The sequence below is a fragment of the Enhydra lutris genome, unplaced genomic scaffold (genome assembly GCF_002288905.1).
Source record: "Enhydra lutris kenyoni isolate GAN:26980312 unplaced genomic scaffold, ASM228890v2 scaffoldscaffold39, whole genome shotgun sequence".
Taxonomy (NCBI): domain Eukaryota; kingdom Metazoa; phylum Chordata; class Mammalia; order Carnivora; family Mustelidae; genus Enhydra; species Enhydra lutris.
Genome location: NW_019154123.1, coordinates 22,012,408 through 22,036,249, shown reverse-complemented (window position 1 = coordinate 22,036,249; position 23,842 = coordinate 22,012,408). Strand labels below are relative to the sequence as shown.

Genomic DNA, 23,842 nt, shown 5'->3' with positions numbered 1-23,842 from the left:
CTTAAAAATAGATGTGCTGCTTTACATCCCACAAACCACACAGAGACAGAACCATTGCTTAGATTTCACAGCATATGATTACATATTTTAGAACTCCAAAGTGCCATAATCAAAATTGGCCTACTTTTGGGGACTCATGGTTTATCCATCTTAGCTCACACTTCTGTGCTTCAGAGTATAGTGGCCCCTGCTTGGGCCTCATCTCTCAGAATTATGCATCAGAGCAAGAAACCAACTCATTTTCTAATTCACTGGGACAGCTAATTTGGGGAACAGCCTGAACCAAGAGTCTTTGTCCAAATGCCAGCTATGTCCCCCACTTTGGTCAAGGCAATCCTCAGCTTGTTCCTGGGGTCTTGAAGTAGAGTCCCACTTCCCTTATGCCTCCCATCTGGCCTCTTTCTGATCTGGCTTGCTTTTAGTAGATTGGGCTCTGCCCAATGTTGGGTGGTCACAGGGTATTTGTTTTCCTCAAGGACAAGAGAGAGTGTTCACTGTGGGGCCAGGGGTTCTGTGGGAACCCAGCCAGCCAAAAAGATGCTGCTCTGGAGTCCTGCATGTGGAAGAGGTCACTGGGACACCCATGCTGGCCACGTTGGACTTTCTGAGTGTGGGTTGCTCATAGTCCTGTTGAACTTTGCCAAGGAAAGGAAAGCTTTTTTGGGTTGTGCTTATAACCTTTAATCCTGTTATCTCAAAACCATAAACCTGGTCTACTACACTATAAAAGTAGCTCATATCAACAGGTTCTCCCTGCAGTCTGCTCCTTGACATTCAGCACTCACTCACACTGAACCAGAGGCTATCACCATGACAAGGGACCAGAATGGAACCTGGGAGATGGAGAGTAATGACAATTTTGAAGGATACATGAAGGCCCTAGGTAAGGGAGAGACCAATGGTGGGGGAGGAGGGGAACTTTGGGAGAACTATGGTCCTGCCATCTGGACAGTGCCACCATGAAGATCAACAGATCTGTGTGCAAACCTCGCTCCTTATTTGCTAGCTATGTAGTAATAGGTAAGTCATACAAATTCTCTGAATTTACGTCTGTAAGTGGGGAATAATAGAAGTGAGATGATGTCTGAAATGTCCTTAGCATAATACCTGGCACAGAGAAAAGACATGTGAATAGAGGGTACACACACACACACACACACACACACACACATGCATGCACACATGGAGTAAAACCAAACTTGACAGGATAACGCAGTAGCTCTTTTGCTTTTGACCACCGTCTCTTAGATCACCAGTTGGACCAGATATTATTCATGAATGGCCCCTGCATTGCTCTTGCATCAGGCTTGTGGTGGGGAAGCAGACAAGGAGTGTCTAAAAAAATTTCTTAGAGAATATCAGACCCATGGAAGGCTAGGAGTGGCTTTTGTCAACAGATCAAACAACTCACTGCTTTACCTGACTTTTGAACTGGACTCCAGGCCAAGGGCTTGATCAGTTTGTGTCCTGAGTTGACTCTCTTGCAGGATCTAGCATGGGGCTAACAGAAATCACATAAAACCTGTGGGAGGAGCTGATGTGTGGAGCAGCTGCCATGGGCCAGGCACTGGGCAGGGAGCTTTGGCTTCCTGTGCTTATTTCGTCTTGCAACAACCTCCTCATCATTTTTCCACCTTTAGAGCTCTCCACATAAGGAGCTCCTGGTTGGAACCTCCCCACTGCTGGGGCTGCCTGTGGGGCAAGAGGCTTAATAATTTGGATAAGATGATGGGAAGTCTCATCAAGAATAGGAATTGTGGGGGGCGCCTGGGTGGCTCAGTGGGTTAAGCCTCTGCCTTTGCTCAGGTCATGATCTCAGGGTCCTGGGATGGAGCCCCACATCAGGCTCTCTGCCTGGGATCAAGCCATGCATCAGGCTCTCTGCTGGGCAGGGAACCTGCTTCCCCTTCTCTCTCTCTGCTTGCCTCTCTGCCTACTTGTGATCTCTCTCTCTCTCTCTCTCTGTGTGTCAAATAAATAAATAAAAATCTTAAAAAAAAAAAGAATAGGAATTGTGGAATTTCCTGTGCAATTAACTTCTAGCTTGATGAACGTTTCTACCGTGTTCAGTGAATGAGGAGAGCTGGGATGTATTACATAACTTAAAGAGATTGGAACTTTCTTCATGTACTCCAGGCATGTTTCCAACACAGAATTGCTTTCTTTCTTTTTCCTGCTGGCTATCTGAATTTTACCACAAATCCTTGGGGGATGAGAGGGAAGGCACAAATCCTCTTACCAGAGCCCCAGTCCTGCTGTGCTGAGTTTAGTACCCTGAGTGGACAATAGAATGGAAAACTGATTCTATAAATGGGCAGATGGTCTGGATCTTAGCTCAGAAGTATAATTCTGAGCAAGATCATGCAGGTAAGGAAACCAAATCAGAGGGGCCAGCCCAGTTAAGGCTTGCTCTCTAACCTTGATCAATTTTTTTTAACCTTCCAGAACCAGTTTCTTTATCTGCCAGATAGTAATTTTCTGGCCTGGTTTTCCTCACAGCATGCTTGCTGTGTCCAAAGAGAGAGGAGGCAGAAGCTGAATGGCCTTTTATGACCCAGCCTCAGAAATCATACAGCATTCTGTATTCTATTGGGTTGAAGGAGTCATGAGCCCACTTACATTCGAGGGAATGATACAGAGACCCCCATCTTTCAGTAAGAAGAATGTCAAAGTCACATGTCATGAAGAGCAGGTAGGATGAGAACTATTGCTGCAGCCATTTAAGTTAATGCAATCTGTCACTCATGGGACAGTGGATGATTCCATCCCTTGGGTCCATAACAGTAGAGCAAAAGGAACCAGATGTATGCGTGATGTGGTGGAGGGAGCTACTGTACGCAGGTCATTGAGGGCTTCCTAAGTGCTGGGTGGGGTTTTGAAGTGGAGTCAGGTATGACTGTGCAGGCATGTGTGAAGGCCAGGCCAGTAAGAACATGGTGTTGGGCAGAGAGAATAGAACAAGTTGTATTCCCAGAGGTGAAGTGCAAGGATGAGATGAAAGAGCATCAGAAATATGACAGATCAGATCTTGAAGGTGGCATGCCACCACGTATGGACTTCGTCCTACAAGGAGAGGAAGTGTCTGCGGAGAAGAGAGAAGTCACCAGTGCTCACTCTGACAGCGAGGGGTGAATAGAACTGCAGGGACTCTCAGAGTAGTAAAGAGGTTGTTGTGATGCCCTGGGAAGATAGTGAGAACAGTGCCAAGAAGGTGGGCAAGGTAAAGTCTGGAGTGGGAAATAGACTAGATTTGGTGACTGGGCAGGGACCAGGCAGGGAAGGAGCCTAGAAAATGAAACACCATCATGTAATTTTAATCAGTGAAGATGTGGACATATAATGGAATGTGTGTGTCCTAAAAATACTCAATTAATGTTCAGTTTAGACATCTAGGAATTCTTTGGTTCACAAATTGTAACTATTAGGAAAAATCCAATTCTTCTCTTGGAAAAGAAGGTGAGGGGAGCCATCTTCTATGAAGAACATCTTTTCATTTAAATTAACATACACAGATCTAAAAGAGCAGAAGCCACTGCAAAAAGTCCTAGTGGGTCTCTGGAAAATTCTACCAGAAAGGATGCAGGCTTAGAGGCTGAAGTCAGGCAGCTCCCCCTCTGAATGGTTTCTGCCAGGAAAGGTTCCTGAATACCCACAATGCTGACCAGCTTCCGAGAGGAGCACACGCCATGATAGGCATTATCAAGCCATGGTAAACATCTTTCAGAAATTTATATACATTATTTCATTTAATTTATTCAGATTCAACAAATGCATTGAGCACCTGTGACATGCCAAGAACTGTTCTAGGCACTGGCAACATGGTGGTCAATACGTGACAAGTTTCTTGTCTCCTAAAGTGCATACGCTAGCAGCAGTGAAAGTGAATAGTTTAAGGTAGTGGTAAGAGCTTTAAAGAAAGTAAAAAGGACTTCTTGAGTGAAGAGCTTTGGGTGGTCAGGGGAGGCTGTCTGAGGACAAGTGAGCCAAGGCTTGAATGTTGAGAAGTCGTGTCACAGGTACAGGAGTCAGCAAATGCAAACGTTCTGGGTGTGTTCAAGAAACACAAAGGCTGGTGTGTTGGGAAGTGGTAAACAAGGGGAAGGTGAGCCCTTGTGATGGAAGACAATCTGTCTTATTTATATTCTTTAAGGATCACTGTGGCTATAATGTAGAGAATGAATCATTGAAAGGCAAGACTAGAAGCAGGGAGGTCCATCCTAGGGGGCAGCTGTGTTGTTCAGGCAAGAAGTGATGGTGGCTTGGGCTACTAGTGCCCAGGGGCCTGGAGAAGAGAGGACAGGTTCAACATATATTTTGGAGATAAAGCCAACAGGGTTTGCAGAAGAATATGAAACCAGAGGGTATGGAAGAAATGAAGATGGCCCAGGCTTAGGGCTAAACAGCTGGGAAGATGGTGATTCCATAGGCCGAAATAGAGAAGACATGGGGAGGAGTGAGTTTGGAGAGGGGTGCTGAGTGTGGCAAAATGCACTAAGACTTCTGTTTTGCATATTTAGATTTCAGATGCCTGTTACACATCCAGGTAAAGTATTAAAATTGGCATGTTGATACAAATCTACAGCTCAGATGATAGTCAGGGATTAAGATGGAAGAAATGTTTTCCATTTCACAGGATGAGCAATCTGAGCCCAGAGAAGTGAAAGGACCTCCCCAGGGTCACCTGTGGCTGGACAATGATGTTACTCAGCCAGGAAACCAGTCTGCCTACTTCTACCACCCCAGTTTTTTCCACAGCACTGTTCTAGGTGCAGGTACTAAGCATGGGGTAAGGGAGAAGGAATTTCATTCTGAGCAAGGTTTGTTGGGATGGTAGATAGTCAGCACCCTTAGAAACATTGCAAGGGTCACTCAGAGTCCCTGGATGGAAATTAATTACCAAATGAGGGAGAGGGAGAGAGAGAGAAAGAAAAAATGTCCGATGACCCAAGGAATTCGTTTCACAAAATTTGGATTTCTGCTAGTGCTTAGAGGTCAAAGAAGTTATATACATTACCATAGTCTTTACTTGAACCACATGGTATCTGGTTGGACTTTTATTAATTTTTTTAAAAAGATTTTATTTATTTATTTGTCAGAGACAGAGAAAGAGAGCACAAGCAAAGGGAGTGGCAGGCAGAGGGAGAAGCAGGATCCCTGCTGAGCAGGGAGCCTGATGCGGGGCTTAATCCTAGGATCCTAGGATCATGAGCTGAGCCAAAGACAGACACTTAATGGACTGAGCCACCCAGGATTCCCTGATTGGACTTTTAAACTTTTTAAAGTGCTGGGAATGCCGCAGTAGAAAAGCCCCCAGTGAAGATCAGTTCAGCCCTTTCCTAGGCTCTTCTGAAAGAGAGAGAGAGCCCCTTCTCTCCTCCCTTGTATTGGCCGCACCTCCCCCTGCCTCCATCCCAGTAGTGAGTACTAGAGTATGAGTGGGGTGGGGGGTGGAATTATGCAGAGGGAGCAGGGAGGCACCCCAGGGTCTCCAGCCTGCCTCCATTGTCTAGGAAAGGTTTTAAACATATTTGGAGATGCCCATGAGAAACTGGAGGAGGCAGGCAGGGGCCAGTCCAATTTCTCTCTAAATGTGTTATCCAGAGGAAAAGACATGGAAAAAATTGCTCTTGCGCTCTGCTTCTCACAGTTGCCTAAGAGTGCTGATGATCTGAGAATTAAGGAGTCCAGGTTTGAAGCCCATCAAAGCCACGCTTGAAATGGGTCTCAGATTTCACATGATGAATATGTGTGCGTCTCTCTCTTTAATTTACAAAGAGTGCCTGCCCTTTTAGCCCGCCACTTTAGCTTTTTTCACAAGCATATTAGAAAGCGTTGTAATGGTAAGTAGTATACTCATATTTCAACTTTATGACTTACATTGTTCAAAATGCAGTTATGGAAAGTATGCTTTAATAAAGTCACTTCGGTGTTGTTGTTTTCTTCTGCAGTAGCTACACACCACATATATTATTCAGAAATAGCTTGCCTTTGGACCTTTTCCTCTGAGATAGAAATTCATTTCACCTGGCTATAAATCAGACTCGAAGATACCTTTAATCCAGAAAAGCAGATAAAACATACTCGATAACCCTGGTGTTAAAATACCATATCAGAAAAATAATTTTCTCTGCAAAGTACAAAGAGGAAGTGTTTTTGTAATCTGTGTGTGTGTGTGTATTCTACTGCTGCAGTTAAACCTTTCCTTTTGATTAGAAATATCACAAATCCAACAACAGAACACTTGGCTCCATTCCCTGGGGTGGAGCAGGGGTGACATGATTAACTAGCCTGTGCAAATGCTAAAGGGTGGCCAAGACGCTGAGCCATTTTTCAATCCAGAGAAGCAGCAATACTTGACTTCATTTGCATAGAGCCTCTAATAAGATTCCCCCGGCACTGGTCAGAAGGATTGACAGGGGCTGGTGTGACCAGGATAAACCAGTACTCTCAGCAATAGGTATTTTTAGCTGTGATCTACCTTTCTAGGCAACCAGGGACAAACAATAATTTTTGTTAGGGGAGCCTTAGTTGTGAGGATAACAGAATTTATTTGTGGGCAATCTTTCAGGAACTCTGTCCCAGCTGGGTAACTCTGAACCCACCACTTAAATTCTCTGAGCCTTGACTTCCACATCCTCTTTGAGGAACGCTGCCATCCTAAATTTTTCTGTAATCCCCAGTTCTCCCTTAGTTGTTTTGCCTGGAGCACTCCCCTTCATTTCACCTGGTTAATACTGGCCTGTGGTTTTCTTTCTCATCTCCTAACTACAGTTCTGGCACCATGGTTTAAAACAGCATGGACCTCATGAGTGGGAGATAAAGTTGTTTCTACCCACTAGCCAAATTTGCAGCGAGGAAGCTGATCCATGCAGAGAAATGTTTGGCCAGGCAGGATAAAGTGCCAGGGCTCCGCTAGTGAGGGAGTAGATCAGCCACCATCCTGACTGTTCCTTCGGAGTCCAGAGCCTTTACAGATGCATAAATATGAACCAAATACTTTACTCTGGACTGAAAGCCAACCTGGCCACTGTTTCACTTAAACAGAAAAGGCCAAGGGGTGGTGGCCAATGTGCTCAGGATACCCACAAGCTCATTGGTACTTTGTAAAGCATTATACCATCATTTTAACTGAATCCTTCAATAAATAACATTGTGAAATGAGCATTCTTTCCCCATTTTTAAAAAAAGATTTAATTTATTTATTTGAGACAGAGAGACAGAGCAAGAGAGGGAACACAAGCAGGGGGAGTGAGAGGGGGAGAAGCAGGCTTCCCCCAAGCAGGGAGCCTGGTACAGGGTTCCATCCCAGGACTCTGGGATCATGACCTGTGTCGAAGGTAGATGCTTAACAACTGAGCCACCCTGGTGCCCCATTCTTTCCTCATTTTACTGTGAGAAAGCTTAGAAGGCTCAGAAAGGGAAAGTGACTTCCCTGAGGTCACATAGCTGGGAAATCTGGGGCAGAATTTATACCTGGACCTAACCCTCCCTCTTCTATACCTGTGGTTCTAAACTTTAGCATGTACAGAATCACTTGCAAGTCTTGTTAAAACAAGCAGGGCCCAACTCCCAGGTCTAGGGTAAACCCCAGAATTTACACTTTTTTTGTTTTGTTTTCATTGTTTTATTTTACTTGCCCTCCTAATGCCCATCACCCAGTTACACCAGCCCACCACCCAATTCCCTTCCAGCAACCCTCAGTTTGTTTCCTATGACTAAAAGTCTCTTATGGTTTGTCCCCCTCTCTGATTTCATCTTATTTTATCTTTCCCATATTTAGTTTTTAGGGTAGCTCTATTTTTAACTTTCTTTTATGTTCAATTAGCCAACATATAGTACATCATTAGTTTTTGATGTAATGTTCAACAATTCGTTAGTTATGTATAACACTCAGTGCTCATCACCACACATGTCCTCCTTATACCCATCACCCAGTTACTCCAACTCCCCAACTCCCTCCCTTCCATAACCCTCAGTTTGTTTCCCAGAGTCCAGAGACTTTCCTGGTTTGTCTCCCTCTCTCATTTCTTCTCGTTCAGTTTTCCCTCCCTTCCCCTGTGGTCCTCTGCATTATTCCTTATATTACACATGTGAGTGAAAGCACATGATAATTGTCTTTCTCTGCTTGACTTATTTCAGTCAGCATAATCCTCTCCAGTTCCATCCATGTCAATGCAAATGGCAGGTATTCATCCTTCTTGATGGCTGAGTAATATTCCTACAGTATAAAATATTGTATGTATGAACCACATCTTTATTCATTTCCCAACCTATGTTTTTAAGTCACTTCTTCACTTTTATTTTCTTTTTCACATATATGTTTTATAGATTTATTCCCCATACTAGCCCATTTTCACTCTGTTTATTTTTATCGTGATATATATAAGTTCTGATTTCTTTGCAATTTTGAGATATAGTGTCTTTTAACACACAGACCAAAAATCAAGCAGGAACAGGCAGATCACCTAGCTTTGTCCACTCTGATAGATTATAATCTGTCCCCACCCCCCCTCTTTTTTTTCTCTTTTATTTTTTCTTTCTTTTTTATTACTTTGGATCATCTTGGCTTTGATGGCATATCTGTGGTAGCTTTTGACCACTTTGGATTTTTTTGTAGGTACATTTTGCTTGGGCCGTGATTGATATTTTGGACTCTGTACATTCCCTCAACCATCCCTCAACATAATGACTAGAAGGAACTCCCAACAAAGGAAAGAACCAGAGATAATGTCCTCTGCCGCAGAACTAATGGACATGAATATAAGCAAGATGTGAGAGACAGACTTCAGGGTAGTAATTATGAAGTCAATAGGTAGGCCTGAAAAAAGCATTAGCAACAATATAGAATATCTAAGGGCAGAAACGAGATCTAATCAAGCTGAACTTAAAAATGCAATGGATGAGATGCAGTCTAAACTAGATGCTCTAACAGCCAGAGTAAATGGGGCAGAAGAACAAATTAGTGATCTAGAAGATAAGCTGATGGAAAGAAAGGAAGCTGAGGAGGATAGGGATAGGCAGCTAGAAGCCCATGAGAACAGACTTAGAGAGATCAATGACACCATGAAATGTTCCAATGTTAGAATTGTTGGAATTCCTGAGGGGGTGGAGAGAGAGAGAAAGAGAGAGAGAGGACTAGAAGGTATATTTGAGCAAATCATAGCTAAGAACTTCCCTAATCTGGGAAAGGAAATAGCATTTGTGTCCAAGAGGCAGGGAGGACCCCTCCTAAAATTAATAAAAACAGACCAATACCCCAACATATACTAGTGAAACTTGCAAATCTTAGAGCCAAGGAAGCTACCTTGAGAGCAGCTAGGATAAGAGATTTCTTACTTATGGAGGAAGGAACAACAGAATAACGTCACACCTATCCACAGAGACCTGGCAAGCCAAAAAGGGCTGGGGAGACATTCAGGGTACTAAATGAGAAGAACAGGCAGCCGAGAATACAGAATTTACATTTCTAAGAGGTTCCCAGGTGCTGTGATGCTGCTGGCCCAGAGATCTCACTGTGAGAACCACTGTCCTAAACTATGGTGATTATTAAACAATCTGGAAGTGTTTCTTGAGCACCTACTCTGTGCCCAACCTTGGGGACAAAGAGCAAGAAGACAACATTGTTCTATCCTCATAGAGGTAAGATTTTTGAGGGAAGAAAAATCACCCCCATGAAAAAAAATCAGAGGAGACTATCAGGCTGTTTCTCCTTGGGGAGTAAAGCTGTGTGGTCTGAAGAGCAGGTGAGGAAGGAGGCAGGGAAAGAGTAGAACTGACCAAGGGCAGGACTGGGACTGGGTCTTGTGAGATTTGCAGAGCTGGGAGGAGAGCTAGGTACTTAGGAGGCAAACACACAGGGCATATCTGGGAAAATGCAAAGGATGTGGAGCACAGCACCCTTTGAAATCAAGGAGCTTCATAATGATGATTACAATGATGGCAGCAGCTACCATTTATGGGGCCATTACCACAAGCCACCAGACACTGGGCAGAAATCTTCACAAACACCATCAAATTTAATCCTCAAAGCAACCTGATGTAGTTCATAATAGCTCCACTTATGACCACTGCTTTCTCCTGTTTGTAGATCTGGACTCAAGGGTCCAGCCATGGACTGAAGCTGGACACACAGGTGTCACCTGACTCACTAGACTGTGTTTCTGGGGCAGAAGGAGAGAAACAGGAGTTGGAGTGTGATATGTTAGCCCTCTGCCTGCCACAAGCATGTGTTTATACTGACTAAATATGGAAGACTCTGCAGTGACTTTTAGCAATCTTAAGGAAAGATTAATTTCTAAGACAGAAATACTTGACCACTTAGTCCTGTTTAGCCTTTTCCCTTCCAAACAGGCCAGAAGTTGCATTGAATGGAGAAAACCAAACAGGATATAGTTCCATAATTGCAGGGCCCAGGTGACTGAGAGAAAGCCGGAGGGTTTTGTCAGCACTTTCTGTATCATGTTCTATGGAACACCAGACCAGCTGGGTGGGATGTTCCACCACAGGGTGGGCCTACAGCCACATAAGACTGGGAAAGTCCATATCCTGCATCCCCACTTTAGGGGTTGCAAAACATCTTTCCTAGATTGAAGTTCCTCAGTGTAGAAACCAGCTTCTCTTGGTTTTACATCCTCACTTTCCAAACAGTTGATCATGAGCCACATTTTTTGGACCACCTAATGACCTATGAAGCTGAGCATCATGGCAAATGCAGTGGGGTACCTATGAATGCTAGCCTAGAATGTTCAAATCACAAAGGGCAGCAGAGAGAGCTTTTATCTAATTCCATGTCCTGTGGCCTCATTGCAGGCTCTGTGTCTTGCATATCCCCAGGTACAATTCCCTAAGCCACAGAGCAGAAGCTAAATGAGTTATCAGAAAAAGGCCAGGAGTTGGAGTGTGACTGATCCAGCTCAGACTTCACAGGGAACCCTGAGCCCAGAAAACAACATTTGGTGAAGATGGTACATTAGAGCATAGGGAAATATATACTGCCCCAAATAGGGAGGTGTCCTCCAGCTGGATCTAGAAGTCCCTGCAGCTCCAGGGGAATTGTAAAGAAGTGTCACTCAGAAGTTACTGGTATTTGAGCAGCCACCGAAAGTGCACAGACTCAGGTGGTCTGACCTTCTGACAAGATGGGCCAGCCCAGAGCTTGTGGAGCACTATGCTGGCCCTGGAGATAAACCATTCTGAGTTCAAATTCCACCTTTATCGCTTCCTCGCTATACAACCCAGGAATAGTGCCACAGCTTCTCTGAGCCAGTTTCCTCATTGGTAAAATGGAGATAATATAATGCTTACCTCATGGGTTTGTTGGGTGAACTTTCTCAAGGGTGGTTCCACCCTGGGGGCATCATTGCTCTTTGGTTCCAAGGTGTGTCTTAATTACCACTCCAAATATTACTGAGGCTCCAAACAGAGTAACCTCCAGGTCATCTGACCTAAACTTCAGTTCCTATGTTACCCATAAGATTAATTCTCTCTCTGACTTTCCTGGATCGCACCTTGACTCCCAAACTCAAGACTCATGTTTTCTCCTCCCAACCTGATCTCTCCACACATATCCACCCAATTATCAAATCTTGTTATTGCTTTTTCAGCTATGTATGCTTAGACAAGTCACTTAACCTCTCTGGGCCTCCATGTCATCACCTATGGCTTGAGGAGTAGGTGCTTAAGTCATGGCTTTCAAATTTCTTAAACCATAGAAATCTCTCCAAACAGCCCCTTATGAAGAAATCCAAGATCTAAAACCACGCAGAGATTCTAGGTCTGGGGTAAGACCCAGAAATCTGTAGTTTTTATATTTTCCCACAGGATCCTGATGGGCAGCCAGCTTTGGGACCCATTGGTGAATTCTTAGACATGACAGGTTCTCAACCAATAGTCATGAATGATATTTCAGCAAGACACTAGCATTCATGCACTAGCTCATGACAACTTGAACTTGTTTTTCTTCTCAACTTAGGAAATGGATATGTAATTCTTTTACCTTCTGGGCTGCCTGATGTTGAAATTATTGAAATTATTCCCTTTATGATAAAGGCTGACTATACAATTTCAGGTCCAAACGCCATCCAGAGCACTTCCCTATGCAGATATGATACTATTGTGGGTTCCCAGCTGTGGCCAAACTGCTGTCCCACTGACATTCAAAGAGCCAGCTTCAGTCTCTTCTTGGTCCTTTAGGAGGAGAAGAGTGATAGTAACTAAAGAGATCCAGAAGATGAGTCAGAAAGTAATGGAAAGAGAAGATGAGGGAAGTGATGCTTGGCTACAATGGAAGGGCAGCAGAAAGGGTGGGGGTAAGCCAGTAGAGGTGTTAATTCTCCATATTGCCAGGAGATTCCTAAACTGTTGGTGGTAACCACTGGTCTTCCTCATGGGCACAATAGTATCTATCCCCCAACAGAAAGCACACAGTGTGAAGTTTAATTACCCCTACCATAGAGATGGGGCTGAGATTCTCAGAGAAAGAACAATTAATCTGAATTTTTCTTACCCTTGAGGTCATTATTATCTTTGGGTTATGATAGAACCAATGTCAGTATTTTTTAAAACTTCCAGGTGGAATTTCTGAAAAAAAAAAAAAAAAGTTAAAGATTTAGATTGGCATCCAAAAATATCTGGAGAATTCACAGACATAAAGGGGATCCAATATGATTTTAGCTAGATACTAAGAGCTTAATGATGTTTATGGCAAGTTCCAGAATTATCCTCTGTTTTAAAAATCTATTCCACAGGACAGTGACTTTTTGGCTTGGGTGACATTTTATACACAACCAGAAGTTAGCGAGAAGTTTGGCTCCGTACCTAGCTTCATACCATAAAATTCAAAGCCTAGTAAATGAAGCACCCACTGAAGGGCACACTCCCTTTTGCTTACTAATAGTCTCTGAGAAATGAGTACATTTTCCTTTAAAATGCTTCCTAATACTAAATACTAAATACTAAAATACTTCCTAATACTTCTTCCCTATTTTAAAATGAAGATACAGTTAAAGATAAAAAATAGTTAAAGGCTCTCTAGTGAGCTTAATCTTCAAACATCCATTGCCATTAGTCTCAATCAAAACTATATGTGAAAAAAATACTACTGATGTATCAATTGTCAATCTGTCATAGCAATACTGCTCAAAGTGTGATCAATGACCAATAATATGAATATCACCTTGGAGTTTATTAGAAATGCAAACTCATGTCTTGCCCCAAGACCTACAGAGTCAGAATCTATGGACCAAGGCCCAGTGATCTCTTTGCATGAATTCTCTTGGAAATTCTGATGCATGTTAAACTTTAAAAAAGAACTGCCTTATTGTTGGTCAACATTTTGCAACATATAGGTGTATCAAATCATTACATCATACCACTTAAAGTGATGCAATGTTATTTGTTAATTGTATCTTAGTTAAGCTGTGGATCAAAAAAATCTTCTATAGAATTTGGTGGGAAAAAATCAAGACAAAGAAAAGATCTAAATGGAGTAAATGTGGCAAAATCTGATAATGGTTGAACTGGGTAATGGTTATGTGGAGTTCCTTGTACTCTCTTTTCTGCTTTGGTTTGTTTTAAACTTTCCCCAATAATATAAATATGAACAATCATTCATATTTTCCTTAAAAGCAACAAAGAAATCTCTCCACAAGTATTTATTAAGTGTGTGGAATATGCTTAAAGTTGTCCTGGGGGCCCATGACTGAGGCAGAACAACCCAGCTAAGTATACCCCCAATCTGCTTTAAAAATTGAGGTGCGTACGTGTCCTTAGAGGTCATGGACATTAACAAAAGGCCCATTTTACCCATGATGTAGACGGTTATTTTAAAGTGGTCTTTTTTCTTTTAAACCATGAAATCTTTTATTCAGCATACTCTTAGGAGGAAATCTAATATGTCAAATAGAATGGAACTTCTCTGGGGGAGGGGTTTGTGTGTGTGAGTGTGTGCGTGTGTGTGCATGTGTGTTTGAATGCATGCACCTACTGAGAGTTGCAGCTCAGGGCGACCCCTGCCTGCTACCTCCCCCTCCTGTCAGGATTCCTGAGGAGGCACTGAGAGACTGGATATTTCCAGACAATTGACTGAGTTGTGCAAACTGGCTGTGTGTAAGACAACTCTTGTTTCCCATTTGAGCAAAGATACGTGGGCTGCCCATGGTCTGTGTCTCTGGTCCTGAATGTTTGGCCTTGTTAAAGAAATGAATGAGTCTGTCTGAGCACATCATAACCTCCACGACTCCCTTTGCCAACAGATATTGATTTTGCCACCCGCAAGATCGCAGTACGTCTGACTCAGACAAAGATCATTGAACAAGACGGCGATAACTTCAAGACAAAAACCAACAGCACATTCCGCAACTATGAGCTGGATTTCACTGTTGGAGTGGAGTTTGAGGAGTGCACGAAGGGCCTGGACAACCGGACTGTTAAGGTGAGGACCTAGCCTGGCCATTTCAACTCATATACTCTGTGTCCAGAAGCCGGCCATCTGGCTTCACAATAATAGGTTGCTTTTTTCTTTTCTAGAGATGTTGAGAACTCACACTTTTTATACAAAATACCTCAAGTTTGGTTGGTCCCAACTAATTTAACTTGTTTGTTTGTTTGTTTGTTTGTTCTTAAAGAAAAATGCAATGCTAATCAGAAAAAGTCAGTAGAGTAAAGAGGTCAAGGATTTCCCAGTGCTAGTCACTTAGCGAAATCTCTAGCACATTGATGGCTTCTGTCCCAGCACCACCTTAACTCACATCATAATTGAGGAAATCCTCCATTCATTGAAAGCCCAGATTTCCAGCCACTTGAACTGCTCAGATATTACAGGGAGGACCCTGAAAGTAAGCAGACAACTCTAAGTACACAGTTGGGAGTTATCTCAAGGCCTAGGAACTGGACTCTACAGGAGAAGCAGACCCTCGCCCAGAGGAGCTATTTGTAAATAAGGCAGAATGACAGCAGCAGGGAGAAGTGGGGTTGGGGTCAGGGGGCGGGGGGAGGCAGGGTAACAGCAGGTCCCCCTCGCCTTTTATGTCACCACGTAGTATCATGACGCAGTGTCCAATCACTGCAGTGCCCACACTCACACTCAGTGTACCTATCTTTGCTTATCTAAATCCAATTATCCCTTGGTCAGTCCCCACAAACAGGAATGTGGAGAAAAGCAATCTCAGTCATATTTAAGGATTCCCCCATCCTAATCTTTTTTTTTTTTTTAAGACTTTATTCATTTATTTGAGAGTGCGTGTGAAAGAAAGAGAGAGAACACCAGCATGAATGGGGGAGGGGCGGGGGGGGGAGAAGCAGATTCCCTGCTGAGCAGGAGCCCAACACGGGGCTGAATCCCAGAACCCCCAGACCACGACCTGAGCCAAAGGCAGATGCTTAACTGACTGAGCCACCCAGGCGCCGCCCACCCCAATTTCATTCTTAGCATCATGTAAGAATCTGGTGGATTGCACAGTCCAGGAAACTTGGAAGGACTTCTGGTTTGTCATTTAACATGGTTGCCACTGACTGCTCACTGTCCAGGCCCATGCAGTTTATACAACTGTGTATAAACATATACAAAGTCCATGGGTAGCTTGCATACTTACTGTACCCGCTATCTCCATGCCAGTGCAACCACCAGGATCTCTGTCCTGGCTCCCAAAATGAGGGAGGGCTGTGCTGCATATCCTATCTGCAGGTATGTGTGCACTCAGCCCAGCAGTGGGCCAGCCCCTCAGAGTGCCATAAGGAAATGGAATCCTCCACCCTTCCCATTCCCTTTCACCATGAGCCCCACTCACTCCAGACTCCCACTCTTCTCTGGTGCTTTCAGAAGCTAATCCAAAGTCAGAGGTCTCAACTCTCCTCCAAAGCAAGGGAGCTCTGGCTGATCTCCTGAGTTGGGGAGAAAAACTGTCATCATTCTTTGGTGATGACTGTAAAGCCAAGAGAGCAGGACACATTTTATTTCTCCATCAAGTTGTCCTGCAGCACTGATAACCCCAGCCATCACGTCAAGGTTGAATTATATTCAGTGCTCTTTGCTAAAGAAAAGTGGGAAATGAAAAGCACTTTGGAAATGCTTCCATCAGAGCAATCTTGGCATAAGTGCTGAAGCTTCCAGGCTCTGGAACAGCCCCTTGTAGAATCCCCTCCCTGAAGGGTTGATGGATCGACAAGGCTTCTCTGAACTGTGTGGCTGGAAGGCCAATCCTTCAGACACCAGAATGAATGGGAAATCTGTCTCTGGATTTTTGCATCACTCTGCTGTTCTAACCTCATCTGTTCATAATGATTCATTTTCCTTCGCCTTTCCATTCTGGATGTGGGCTGTGGAAAAGCAGGCCTGTTCTCTCTGACTTCTTCTTTCATCACCTTTGATAGTAGAGAACTCTCTCTTCCTAAAATAAGTTACATCCTTTCAGTCCTGACCGTTAGAGGATTCTACCTCTCAACACCTACTCTTATGTCTCTTTGCCTTCTGTTCCATACCCCCACCCCCACCGGAGCCCTGTCCTCTCCCCAGAGTCAGTTCGGAGTCCTGCAGAGAGAAAGAGAATCTCACTTCCCACTTCTTATCTCTGCCTGACCCACAACAAAAAGTTGGGGCTTATACACACACGCGCACACGCACACACACACACACGCACACAGGAGACTGGTGGGGCTTGAGAAGCCCCCAGGACAGAATTTGCCCGTCTCCAGCAAAAGGGCGTTCCGAGAATCACGACCCAGAGCAGATGTCCTCGGGACTCCCTACTTGTTGTAATCTGACTGGAACCCCTCAGCTGGAAAAGGACGATAAGGAGCAGGTGAGTCTCTCTCTCTCTGATTAATGACTGTGGCCACATGTGGTGGCACAGCTGAGGGCACATAAGCTGTGTGTCCATGTGCATGTGCACACACGAGCACGTGTGAGTCTGCATGTGTGCGCATGCGTGTGTGTGTGTGTGTGTGTGTGTGTGTGTGTGCATGTGCTGCTGTAGTGCTCATGCTCTTACTCTCCAGGCTGCTTCTTCTCAACATCCCTGTCACCCTCACGATCCCCTCTGAGAACCTCTCCATTTGGCCATTTGGAGGAGACGTGTGTGTGTGGGGGGGGGGGTTGGGTTGTAGCAGAGGCACAGTAGGGCCCTAAAGTGCCCAGATCTATGCCATCCCACAGCAGGGGTGGTGACACCATGTTAACCATGGGGTCAACCCTTTGAAGGACCCAGGGATCCCCCCTTCCTCCTTCTTGCGGGTATTATATATTCTTCACTTACCCTGGTTTGTTTCTAAGAGGATTTAAAGCCCTTTTCAAAAAGTACACAAGCTACCCAGAAAAAAATTAAAAAGAAGTAACAGATCTTCATGTGCTAGAATAGCATGCAGGCGTAGAAAAGAATGGAACACTGATACGCACCTGCATGACCTTGGGAAATGGAGCAGTCAGACACAAAGGCCACATATTGTAGGACTTATATGACACACCCAGAATAGGCAAATCCCTAGGGGCCCCTGGGTGGCTCAGTCAGTTAAGTGTCTGCCTTCGTCTCAGGTCATGATCCCAGGGTGCTGGTATCGAGACCCGAGTTTTCCCTCTCCTCCCAGCTCCTGCTCCCCCAGTTTGTGCTCTTTCTCACTATCTCTATTGCTATCTCTCTCTCTCTCAAATAAATAAATAAAATCTTAAAAAAAAATACTAGGCAAATCCCTAGAGACAGAAAGTGGTTCTCAGGGGCAGAGAGAATGGGGAGTAGACTGCTGATCGGTGCAGGGTTTCTTTGGGGCGCAATGAAAATGTTCTGGATTTAGACAGGGGTGAGTTTTACAACTTGGTGAATATACTAAAAATCACTGAATTGTACTTTAAGAAGGTAAATTTTATCGTATGTGAATTATATCTCAATTAAAAACAAAAAGTAATTGGGGCGGACAATCAGGGCAGGGGAAAGCAGGCACAACGATGGCAGTTAAAACAAATAATGCCACTGTGGTGTCCATGAGAGCCCAGGGGCTGCAACCTTCTCCGGGAGACCCCCACCTGGAATTGCTGGAGGGGATGGGTACTGCCAAAAATCAGTCTTGCGCAAGGAAAAGTGTGCTGGGAAGGTATAAACATGTTCATGGTGCCCTTCAATGTGCTTAATTTAAAGAACTATTATTTTCCTTAAAAAAAAAAACTCTCAGAGGACGGATTCAAATTTACAGAAAAGTTGCATGAAAATAGCAAAGAACATCTGTATACTCTTTGCCGAGAGCTACCTACTGTCAACATTTTGCCCCATTTGCTCTATCTTTTGTACATGCTCTCTTGCTATTATATACATAATTTTTTCCTGAACGATCTGATGTGTTATCTCTAAGTAATTCAGTGTTTCCTATGAATTAGGATATTCTGTCATGTAATCACAGTGTAGTGATCCACTTCTGTAAATTTAACATTGAGACAGTACCTTATCTAATTTCCCATACAAGGCTATTTTTAACTGTTAATTTTGGACACTGAGAGAGGGAAATGGCAGTGTGGGCCCAGATTCCTTCTTTAATTCTGTTCAGTGTGTCTTCTTTATCCTCTGACTCAGAAGCAATGGTTTTCCTCACTTATCTCCATCCCCTCAATCTCAAGATCTTTCAAGTCAATTGAGCCTTTTTCAAAACCTCTTCTGACACAAGAATGAAAGACACCAACTGAAACTGAATTGTGGAATTTTAGTTCATTTAACCATTCTCTCTTCTTACTGTCTGTTTTATGTAGGAGTAAAGCTGTAGTATTGTATGTATTACCATCATTCACTGGTAACCAATTTACTCAGGGTCAGAATAACTTTTAATCCTGCTGCATAGTAAGATTTATTAAAAGAAAATATTAGGACAGGTCCTTGTGCACCAACATCTTTCTTTTTTGTTCCTTCTACAAATTTGCCAACCCCCTACTACATGAGAGACCTGGGTCAGGAACTATGGGTAAAGTAATGAATTAGAGCCCTTTCTGCCATGAAAGATCTTGCAGTCTTATGAGGAAGCAGACAAGTAGATGGACAGTTACCATCCAGTGTCCATATTGATGGTCATGTGTGCATTCTAGGGGGACCATAGAAATCAAGGCAAGGAGGCAGGCTGGCTGAGTCGTTGTCAAGAATCATCATCAATGAAGAATATATAGGCTCATTTATTCTCCCGTGTGGATTTACTTCAAGATTCCATTTCAACAAAATAACTCAGTCACAGAGTCATTCAACATTGCTCACCAAGCACCTTCTCTGCTGAGTCTGGGGTTGCAGAAATAAACAGCCAACATGACCCCTTCTTTCATGGAGTTTATTGTCTATTGGGAGAGATAGACACTAGTTCAGTCAATATGTATTAGGATGTGTAAGGTAATGTGGGCTGGGGGAGGGAAAGTTAGAAGACACAGTCTTTGCCCAAATAAGATGTCATCCTTTCTCATACTTTTGGGAGGGAACTGAGTCCCAAGAACAATGATGGGCAATGACAAATGAATATTCCTTTCTCATCTATTTGGGAGGGAATTCTGGAATATTCCAAACAACATCTCCCTCCCAGAGGAGCAAGGAAAGCAACCTGTGAATTAAGCTTCCTCAAGACATTCAAAGATGTGAAGCTTCAGATGGCTCCAAAGAAGGAGGAGACCTATTTTCTTTAGAAAAGATGTAGAATTTTATTGTTAAGTTAATTTAGAAAATATTAATACATGCAGATGGTTTAAGAAAATTTAAACAATAAAAACTGAAATTTCCTTCCCAAACTGGCTCTCCACCTCTCAGTTCTTTCTGCAAGGAAGATCACCATTAAGGGCTCTTTTAGTTCCTTGCAAGAGAACATATGCAAACATAGGCATGCATACATATTCCCCCCACCTTGTCTTATGCACATGGCCATGCTCCTAGCTTTTTTAACTTCATTATACACTATGGAGACTGGTCTCCTCCATAGGTATAAAACCGCCTTCTTCTTTCAAGGGCTGCATGGCATGGTTGAACCACACAGACTTAAACCAGCCACCCACTGATGGAATTTAGGAGGCTTCTAGTCCTTTGTCGTAACAAACAACACTGCAATGTGTTGAGGAGTAAAATGAGGAGGGATAAAATTGTACATAAAATATATCATATGGTCAAGGTCAAATATTATTTTAGAAGGAGGTAGATTTAACAATCCGTAGAAAACAAATTTGTCCCAAAATATAGATCCAAATGTGCAAGGACAGTGTATAAAGAAGCACTGGTCAGTTCGTCACCAGCTAGGTTTACAAGATAGAGAGGAAAGCAAACATTTGATCCTTAGCATAATATTGTTCACAAAGGCGTAACACAGTTTGCACATACTTGGAAGAAAACCAGCTGGCATCAGGGTCATCCCTGAGAAAGGACAGGACTGACAAAAAAACCACTGTCTGGATAGGAGTGACATCATCCTTCAGGAGGCGCGTGTGCAGTCCTCATCTGGGCTCAGAGGTGGTGGCCCTGTAGAACCACCTAGGGATAGTACAAATGGTCCAGAGGGCGGTGCTAGGAGGAATAAAAGGAGAAAGAGAAGCCAGAGGAGTTTGGGGGTATAATCTGTAAGTATGATCTGTGCACAGGAGTTTGAGCCTCTTGAGGTTCTTTAACTTGCTGGTCAGCTCAGTCTGGCCATCCAGCATGAACTCTGCCTCTCTGCTGCCCCCCCACCCGCCTGTGCTACTAGCCAGTCTGCATTCTGCCCGCAGGAAGTCGAGGATTGGGAGAAGGGCCACCCTTCTGCTTCTGGATAATGAGGATGGCCCTGAAACCATCTGTTGTGGTCCCCTGCTAATCAGGTAGCTTCTCTGCCTATATGATTGTCCCACAATAGGCAGTCCTCACCATGTGTTTTCTGTAGGGAAAATTCCCAGACACAGAATTTCTAGGTCAAAGAGATATAACAGTGTTAAATTTCAAGAGGTAATATAAAATTGCCCCACAAAAGGATTCATACCAATTTATATACCCACAGCCATTAATGGAGGTGCCTGCTTCTCCACACTTCCTCTAGCTCAGTGTGTTATCAGACTCTTTGATCTCTGACCGTATGATGAATTGTATCTCAAAAACAGCCTTAATTTGCATTCCTCCTATTATGAGTAAGGTTGAATATCTTTTCTTAGGTTTAAAAGCCATCTGCTGGGTTTTAGGTTGTTTTTTTTACTCTCTCTCTCTCGTAAGCTGTTGGCTGTGTCCTTTTTTAAATTTCCTATTAGGTTAATGATCTTTCTCTTATTAATTTACAGGAGCCCTTTATATATAAGAAAATCAGGTCTTTGATATGCATTACAATTATTTTTTCCCAGTTTGTTCTTCGTCTGTTGACTTTATGCTATTTTGCCCTTCGAGAAATTTTACATCATTTATAGTCAAATGCGTCATCTTTTCCCCCATTGATTTGGAATGTTATCTTCACCATATGGTAAAATGGGAGAGTAGAATTCTTTTTTTTAAAGATTTATTTACTTATTTGAGAGAGAAAGGGCATGAGCGAGGGCAGGGGCAGAGGGAGAGGAAGAGAGAGGATCTCAAGCAGATTCCCTGCTCAGCAAGAAGCCAGAAGCAGGGTTTGAGCCCATGACCCCCTGAGATCATGATCTGAGCCAAAATTGAGAGCAGATGCCTAACTGACTGAGCCACCCAGGCACCCCTAGAATTCTTTAAAAGAGAACAGGAGCCCACAATGAGCCGGTTTGGTGGGAATGGAGGGTATGTGTGGAGAGTCTGGCAGATCTCGGCTTGGCAGAGGCTGAAGGCTCCACCCTGTGGAGAAGCAGGAGCCCAGCAATGGCCATAGGAACCGCAGCTGCGGGCTTAGGTTTGCTCCATCCCCATCAGGACCATCCATCTGATTTGCCTGGGAAACTGTCATTGCAGACGCTGGTCACCTGGGAAGGTGATGTCCTTGTGTGCGTGCAGAAGGGAGAGAAGGAGAACCGCGGCTGGAGGCAGTGGGTTGAGGGGGATAAGCTGCACCTGGTAAGTCCCAGGGTCTGCCCGGGTCCCTTCCCTGGTGCTTCCACAAACTGCAGGTTCACCTCCCCAGGTGCTCTGACAAGAAAAATGGCCCTGCACTCCTCCCCTGAGCTCCAGCCAAACACGTGTGGTCATATTGTCAGAAAGCCGTTCCCATCTGGCTCAGGGGACTCCAGGAAGAAATCTATATGGCTGTTTCTATGAACGGCTGCAATTAAAATGAGGGTTCAAACTGCTGAGTTAGGAAGCCGAGGTCCAAGGAGAAATGCACACAACCTATGAAAGACCAGCTAAAGAGAAATGTGAGGCCCAGAATGAAGATGGCCCAAAGGAGGGTAGCTCCAGGCCTCCTCACCATTATGAGAGCTGGGAAGAAGAGGAGTGGGAGCAGGATGGATAGGGGCAGGTGGGCTTGGGAACCATCTCACAGACCACAGGCATTGGCCTCTCATCAGCAGGTGTGTCCACCTAATCCTGAAATATTTTAAGTTAACTTGGTATTAGAACAGAGCAGTGGGAACAATGGCTGATCTCCTGAAATAAATTATATGTGTCTAGATAGCTACATTTTTCAGTCTTCAATCTTCAAGGCCATTTATGTGTCCAGCATTCAAACAGTGAGGAATCTTTCACTCCTTCATGCATTAAGTCACTCATTTGTTAAATGGCTCTTTATTCAGTCAGTCATGACTTCACCTCTGGAGTCAGGCAAGCACTTGGCCCCAGTGTCAGTATTCAGGTCACCGTTGTGCCCTTCAGAGCCAGGCTGGCCTCACCTGAGATCTTTATTTCGGAGGCATTGTCAACTGGTGATAAATGGAAGGCATTCACCATGTTTTCCATTGACGGTTTTCTCTACCTGCTCTGGTTTGGATGATGGATTTTTTTAATTGTAGTACAATCCCCAGTGGTCCCTGTGGCTAAGACAATGGATTCATTGTCAGCTGCAATGATTTTGTGGCCATCCCCACACTCATATTTTTCTTTCCTCCCTCAAGGAGTCATGAAATGCAGGTAAGGCCTGGGGGCTCCCTCCATCTGGATCAAAAGCTGCATCTTGTCTGCAGAGGCAGACCCAGGGGGAGCCCTTTTGCAGCCCACACCCTGTCGTCCTGTCCTTACCTGGGATGCCACCAACCAACATTCTAGTGACCAGAGGCCAGAATGCCCAGAAAGCACAGACAGCCCACCAGCCTATATATTCCTGGACTCTTGCCTTCCAAACACTTCTCCCCACTAGATCCTTTCCTTTTTCACAGCTTCACTGCCTTTTATAAATTAGGAGATGTTGCTTTAATCACGGGAGTAGGAAAAATCCCGCCCAAGAGGGTAATTTCTTTGCATTTTTCATTTTTATAGTTGTTCAAGCACAATTCAAGTGTCAAAATCAAATTACTGCTACCTTCAGGGCATGCCAGCTGATGGGGTCTATGAGATGCACTTTGCCCAGAACAACTAAGTGTCTCTGTACTCCAGCTTCCCCACCCCCACCCCAACTCACAGACACCAAGAGTTGTGGGGGGCCACAGGGAGGCCTGGCCTGTGAGTCACTCACCCACTTTCTGACCTTGCAGGAGCTGACCTGCGGTGACCAGGTATGCCATCAAGTGTTCAAGAAGAAGTAATGGCCACAGTGGGGCTGCTGAGTCTGGGCTCCACACTCCCCACCAAGCATTCTCTACAGGCTTTGGGAAGCAGCCTTGGGGACCTTCCCACTCTTGACAGAGCCCATTAAGAAATCTGGAGGGGGGAGCACCTAGGTGGCTCAGTGGGTTAAGCCTCTGCTTTCAGCTCAGGTCATGATCCCAGGGTCCTGGGATTGAGTCCCGCATCAGACTCTCTGCTCAGCGGGGAGCCTGCTTCCCCCTCTCTCT

The 23,842-nt window shown here is 44.2% G+C and overlaps 1 protein-coding gene across 1 annotated transcript; it reads left to right on the top strand.

The window, feature by feature from the left end:
• The first annotated feature begins 755 nt into the window (after positions 1-755).
• LOC111155138 (retinol binding protein 2) lies at positions 756-23,593 on the top strand. The gene is made up of 4 exons (XM_022515212.1): positions 756-883; positions 14,253-14,431; positions 21,870-21,971; positions 23,543-23,593. Exons 1-4 carry the CDS (start codon positions 811-813, stop codon positions 23,591-23,593), a joined length of 405 nt encoding a protein of 134 aa, XP_022370920.1. The 5' UTR covers positions 756-810.
• Positions 23,594-23,842: the final 249 nt, after the last annotated feature.

Bases quoted from the DNA above. Each gene is read 5' to 3' on its own strand.
- LOC111155138 (XM_022515212.1), top strand. From the start codon at position 811: ATGACAAGGGACCAGAATGGAACCTGGGAGATGGAGAGTAATGACAAT. The intron at 14,432-21,869 runs GTGAGGACCTAG...CTGTCATTGCAG, and splicing joins TGGACAACCGGACTGTTAAG to ACGCTGGTCACCTGGGAAGG. The intron at 21,972-23,542 runs GTAAGTCCCAGG...CTGACCTTGCAG, and splicing joins AGGGGGATAAGCTGCACCTG to GAGCTGACCTGCGGTGACCA.